Source organism: Acanthopagrus latus, chromosome 6, assembly GCF_904848185.1.
Source record: "Acanthopagrus latus isolate v.2019 chromosome 6, fAcaLat1.1, whole genome shotgun sequence".
Classification (NCBI taxonomy): domain Eukaryota; kingdom Metazoa; phylum Chordata; class Actinopteri; order Spariformes; family Sparidae; genus Acanthopagrus; species Acanthopagrus latus.
Genome location: NC_051044.1, coordinates 176,127 through 182,680, shown reverse-complemented (window position 1 = coordinate 182,680; position 6,554 = coordinate 176,127). Strand labels below are relative to the sequence as shown.

The window sequence follows — 6,554 nt, the reverse complement described above, 5'->3', positions numbered from 1 at the left end:
AGGTGACCTGTGAACCATGTTTGAGTGGATCTGGATTTCTGAAGTAAAATAATAAAACCTTATTAAACAGAAGAACTGAACAAAATTATTCACTATCAATGTATAAGTCAGCATCTCCTCTAAGATCTCTGATGTGTCTGACTACAAACATGGCTGCCTTACTTCTGTTCAATGAAGATGGTGACTTGTCAGCTCAATCTAATCAAGTTGAGAATTAAATTATGAATTTAAACAAATGACTAAATTACAGCCTTCTTCAGTGGAAATGACATACGCTCAGATCTGATGACATCCACACCTTAATTTTATTTCATCAATCAGACGTTCTGATCCTCTGAACCTTCTCAGGGTCACCGGGTCTGGTTATGATCGGTAGAAGTAAAGTCAATTTTCACTTGATGTCTTTACTTTAACTCCAGTATCACTGAATGTAATCTGGATACTGTGATCAGCAGTCCTGTAATATGGTCCAGTTTGTGGTGCTGTTGAGTCTGTTTCTCACCCTCACTGATGAGGGCAGGACAAATATAGACAAAATAATAATGATAATAATGATAATCTGTAGGACAGGAGAGACAGACAGGATGAGACAGACAGGAGACAGGATGGGACAGACAGGATGAGACAGACAGGAGACATAGGATGGGACAGACAGGATGAGAGATTGAACCAAGTTTGTTTTTATTCAAATCAAACATTGAAGGGCAACAGAAGCCGAGAGGAACATGTGACAGAGTTCAGAGTGAGAACACAAGTTAATGATGTGTCAGCAGATCAGGTGAGCCCCTGCAGGTGCTCTGTTCAAAGGTCGGGCTCGTTAAGGTGGATGACGGTGATGGTGATGTCATCGCGGTACCTCCTGGCCAGCTCTACTGGCAGGCTCAGCATCCTTGCTAGGCGGTTTGGTGCCACCGCTCCGTACCCATCATCCCCAAGGGCGTGGCGGAGCAAGTGAGTGGCGGCATTCTGGTCCTCCAGAACCGACAGAGCCCGGCCCCTCCTCTCCAGCAGGAGGCGCTGCAGACTGCTCAGTGTCACACCTGCAGCAGGAATGAAGGGTCTCTGCTGCTGAAGGCCTGCACATACACCAGCCGTCAGCTCACACCTCCACTCAACAGCAGAAACTCAGTTTTAACAAAACACAGGATTTTCTTCTGAAACTCGTCAGTTTGTTAAATTATTACTGAAAGTAAAAACAATTATTTCTAACTTTGTCAGGTCTTCACTTTATTTCTGTTATTCTGGGAATCTCACCTGTCACCTGTTGGCCCACCAGCTGGACCACCGTCTGTCGGTGCATTAGCTCCCACAGTCCATCTGTGGCCAGGACCAGGAACTTGTCAGCGGGTCTGATGCGGTGTCGGGTGACCTCTGGCTGGGCGCTCAGGTAGGGCGGGGTCAGGTAGTATGGAGGCAGCACCCGAACTGCCTCGCTGACTGCAGACAGGATGTCTGGTCGTGTCTCGTAGACTCGACTCAGCATCTCTGCGCTCCATTTGAAGCGGACATCACCGAACGCCCTGAAGGGCAGCAGCAGACCCAGCAGGCGGTCATGGCGGACCACCGTCCTCTGCTCTGATAGTGGATGTTCACCCAGAATCCTTTGCAGCTCGTCAGGGTTCTGGGCATTGTGATCGTTGGTGAGGCTTAGTGCTGACCAGCTGCTGTCTGGCTCCTGGACACCCAGGACGGCCCGGCTGTCACCCAGGTTAGCCACATGCAGGACGCCTTTAGAGACGTGTGCGACGCAGGCGGTGCAGCCGGACAGTGCCACCCGGAGGGGTGAGGACACAGAGAACGCCTCCCCACGGAGAGACAACCGCCTGTGGACAGATAGACGATTCACCTGGTCACAACAACAGCCAGTAACACCTGTGAGAAGAAAACAGCACCAGGATCAACAGATTTGTTCAGGACCAGAGACTGTTTCCTGCCTGCACCCTTTCATCCAAATATGTTGACTCGTAGCTCAGAAAACTAAGATTGCGATGGGCGTGATGTTGGACTCTAAATCCGTCCACAGACCGACGTGGCTCCACCCACTTGTTTACCTAGGTGAGGACATGGACAGGTGGACCTGGGCCTCCACAGAAAGATCGTAGTCAAGGCGACAGAAGGCATTGACCAGCGCTGATGTCACCCTGCCGCTGTCCTGCAGCCAATCAGAGAAGAGACAGATCAGAATATTTTAATGTGTTTAATCTAACGTGAATTCTCTTTTGTCAGTGCTGATCCGTGACCCATCAGAACATTTCTCCTCCTGAGTATGAAGAAATCAGATTGTTCTGGAAACAGCTGGAGGAACCTAGTCTACTGAAGGAGACCAATCCAAATCACACCAGAACCATCGACTGAGCTCTGACAGGCACTGACTGTGGCTGTTTATCTGCTCTCACCTGAGCACCAAACAGGTCGATACTTCAACCACCAGATGTCAGAAGTCCTGATGTGGGTGCATGTGGTTTTAACTAAGACCTGCCCCGGACCTGACCATGATCCTGTCTGGTTTGAATCAGTTTTGGACCCGTGCAGACCCCTGCTCTGGTTTAATGATTAAATTCTGGTTACCTCGTCCTCCTCATCTCCGTCCTCCAGCCTCTCCTGCCAGTAGTTTCGGAGGCTGTGGAAGGAGATCGCTCCTCCGTCAGGGCAGCTGTGGTCTTGAGGGTGTTTATGCCACTCCAGCAGTGGTGGTACGGCCCGGTCCTCCTGCACAGCCCGCTCCAGCTCCGCCAGCGTCTGTAGTGGGAGCATTGCCACGGCAATGTAATAGAAGAGCCTTTGGCTGACGGCGTGAGCGCATGCCGCCCCTGCATGGCCATCAAACACACCAAACTGCACACCGCCGCAGCCTGGCAAGCAGGTGGCGCTGCTCCGCCGATCCTCACCAGGGAGGTTGGACGGCAACATGTTGCTATGGAAACCCAAGACACCATGGGAGGCAGGGCCTCTGGGGAGGTTGTGACTGTATTCGTTGGCCTGGCAAGAGAATACAGATCAGTTGGCCAAATGACGGACACATTGACTGATGGACATTCTTACCTTTAGGATGCTGTTGATCTGGGCCGAGCTCATCGGTCCCGCCTCCCAACCCGTCCTATACTTCCTGCTCCCACTGCTTGCTGGGTAATGGAGTCTGGAGAGCTCAGGCAGAGGAGGAGGTGGAGGGGAGGAGAGGGGGCGGCACTGCTGGAGCTCAAACCTGCAATGTCCTCGGAACGTTCCTGTTCTTCCCAGCATGGCCACTCACAATCAGATACCAACAGGAAGTGTATCTGAGGTAAAGAGACAGCGCATTTACGTGGCACTCGAGAAAACCGACTTAATGGGTTAGCATGATTATGATCAGATTTTTAAGATGCATGACCTTAGTCTGACTAAAAGTCTGACTGGATCATATTTCTCATAGTCGGATTAAAACACCTAGATTATTCAATTGATAGTCACATTACTCCTGCATGTATACGCTCCATCAGATTGGATTCGGATTTTGCATTCTGCACAGGCTTGAGATTTTTTTCCCAGGGCCGTGAGCCAGAAGTAGAAGGATGGTGGCAGCGAAATCACCGCAAGTAAGAGCGCCATTGTGCATCTAGTTTGTGTAATTATCATGTACACCATATACGAAGTGTACAAAGATGTAGCTTCATCTCGCTCTTTGTACGCCATCTTTCCTGAATCCTGAGGCAACTGGTGAGGTAAAGAGGTCAGTCGGAGGTGTTTCTGTTACCACTAGTTGAAATGGGTACAGCGCCACCTATCGTACCGGGTGTGACATGCTTCAGCCAGTAATTCAATTTTCTCACCGGCATGTATACTCAGACGACTGCAGGTGTCTGAGTAGCATAGTCAAACTATGGCTATGGCTCTCTGACTAAGCTGTGCATGTAAACGTACTGAGTGTCACAGCTGGCTAATGGTCCTCTACTGATTCACACCCTGTCTTACAAAGAGGTGTGTGTGTGTGTGTGTGTGTGTGTGTGTGTGTGTGTGTGTGTGTGTGTGTGTGAACAAACTGATGTTAACATGGATGCATGCTAACATTAGCTGTTTTCTCCGTTATCACATGTTTGTTGAAATATGATCTTATGGATTTTTCGCTTCTGTCATTGATTAGTTAATCAGGACTTAATAACCATTTGAACGCAGCTGTACGACATCTGAGCATCACGCTGTCATCGTGATGTCAGGGGAAAATGGCTGCTGTGTGAAAATCAAGAATATTACATTAAAACTTGGACACAGCGAGAGACAGAGCCTGTTGGTTCCTATAAAAGCAGAAAATGGTTCGATCTCCTGACAATAAAAACACCCAGATCTTCGGCCCACGGATCTTTGTCGATCTCTAAACTCTCCTGACTCGTCACTCTGCTGCTTCTGTCTCATCTCCGTCCAGCTGTCCACTGACATCATGACCTTGTCTCTTGTTAAAGTGGCGGCAGTTCAGTGAAGCTGAAACTCACCGTGTGTTTCGATGTGTTCAGTTCCTGGTTCGTCCTGCAGATGAAGAGGTCTGACTGATTGTGCTGTTGAATATTCTCTCAGTCGTTTCACACACTGACCTTTGACAGCTGTCATATCTCCCTCAGTAATCAGTAATCCATAAACATCCTGCAACTGAAGCCCCGCCCCCTCACTGTGACTTGTACTCAGGTATGTAAGTAAGTTTCTCCTGCAGGGGATCAATAAACATGTTATCTTAAAAAGGCTTAATGTTTCTATGAAATAAACTTAAGTGTCATAAGTAGCAGGAGTATAAATCCTGAGAATGTTATTGAACAAATTTCCCAATGATAACTGTTCCAAATTATTACCAACAGCAGAGTTTCAAAACATCTTGTAGGTTGTATAGAACTGAGGATGATCATTTGTTGAACTTGCAGCATTAGGACGTCTTATTTAATGAAATCAAAAGCTATTTCAATCAAAAACATCTCAACAGGCCGAGTGACGTGTTAACATGGGACCCTTCTTTATATCACATTAACAATACTTGCATCCAGTGAACTTGTGAGTTTTTGGAGAGTTTCTGCTTGAATTTCTTTGCAGAATGTGAGAATGTTCTCCTAGAGCTGCTGTTCTGGTGCCAACTGCCTCACGGATGTTTTGAGGATGCTCCAGAGGTTCTCAGTGGGATCGAGGTTAGAGGAGGACAGGTTTTTCTCCTTTTATGCCTGTAGCACCCAATGACACAGCGGTATTCTCTGCAGCATGACATGGTGCATGGTCATATATGAAGATCAATTTGCTACGACCCGCTACTTCTTTTTGTACCATGGAAGAATGCGGTCAGTCAGAAACTCTGTTTACTCTGCTGAGGTCATTTTCACACCTTCAGGGACCCCTGAGGGTCGACCGCCTCTCTGCCCATGATGACTCCATCACGCCACATCCTTGCTGATGTCGCAGCCTTGTTGGGACATGGTGGCCATCCACTGCTCCATCCACTGCTCCATCCACCAACCACCCACTGCTCCATCCACCAACCATCCACTGCTCCATCCACCAACCACCCACTGCTCCATCCACCAACCACCCACTGCTCCATCCACCAACCATCCACTGCTCCATCCACCAACCACCCACTGCTCCATCCACCAACCACCCACTGCTCCATCCACTGCTCCATCCACTGCTCCATCCACCAACCATCCACTGCTCCATCCACCAACCAGCCACTGCTCCATCCACCAACCATCCACCAACCATCCACTGCTCCATCCACCAACCATCCACTGCTCCATCCACCAACCAGCCACTGCTCCATCCACCAACCATCCACCAACCATCCACTGCTCCATCCACCAACCATCCACCAACCATCCACCAACCAGCCAGTGCTCCATCCACCAACCATCCACCAACCAGCCACTGCTCCATCCACCAACCAGCCACTGCTCCATCCACCAACCATCCACCAACCAGCCACTGCTCCATCCACCAACCATCCACTGCTCCATCCACCAACCAGCCACTGCTCCATCCACCAACCATCCACCAACCAGCCACTGCTCCATCCACCAACCATCCACTGCTCCATCCACCAACCATCCACTGCTCCATCCACCAACCAGCCACTGCTCCATCCACCAACCAGCCACTACTCCATCCATCTTGACCATTCAGGGTTGCACAGCACTCATCAGTAAATAAGACTGTTAGTCTCCTTGTATTTCTGGGCCCACTGCAACCGTTTCTGCTTGTGAGTGTTGGTTCGGGGTGGCTGATAGTAGGTTTATGCGCAGCCACAAGCCTCTGGAGGATCCTACACTTTGAGGTTCGATGGACTCCAGAGACATCAGCAGCCTCAAATACCTGTTTGCTGCTTTGGAACAGCATTTTAGAAGCTGCTCTCTTAATCCGATGAGTTTGTCTGACAGAAACCTTCCTTGTTATGACTCGTTAAGCAGCAGAGATCCTTTTATCTTTCCCACATTGCTTGAAACTTGTGTCCTGCTTAATAATGTGGAGCATCCATCTGAAGCAGTTTTTCTTTAATTGGGCTCACCTGGCAAACTAATTTTCAGAGGTGTCTGAGATTGATATGTGATCCA

The 6,554-nt window shown here is 49.0% G+C and overlaps 1 protein-coding gene across 2 annotated transcripts; it reads right to left on the bottom strand.

Annotated features, from left to right (window-relative positions):
• Window positions 1-664: 664 nt before the first annotated feature.
• On the bottom strand, window positions 665-4,602 carry LOC119021793 (pyruvate dehydrogenase [acetyl-transferring]-phosphatase 1, mitochondrial-like). Of its 2 annotated transcripts, none has more exons than XM_037102294.1 (6): window positions 4,464-4,602; window positions 3,043-3,275; window positions 2,569-2,979; window positions 2,052-2,152; window positions 1,255-1,823; window positions 665-1,076 (listed from the first exon to the last, which is right to left on the bottom strand). In XM_037102294.1, the coding sequence occupies exons 2-6, from the start codon at window positions 3,238-3,240 to the stop codon at window positions 802-804; spliced, it is 1,554 nt and encodes a 517-aa protein (XP_036958189.1). In that variant the 5' UTR covers window positions 3,241-3,275; window positions 4,464-4,602; the 3' UTR covers window positions 665-801. The 2 variants fall into 2 exon arrangements, with proteins under 2 accessions (XP_036958189.1, XP_036958190.1); XM_037102295.1 differs by having other exon boundaries at window positions 2,575-2,979.
• Between the last annotated feature and the right edge of the window lie 1,952 nt (window positions 4,603-6,554).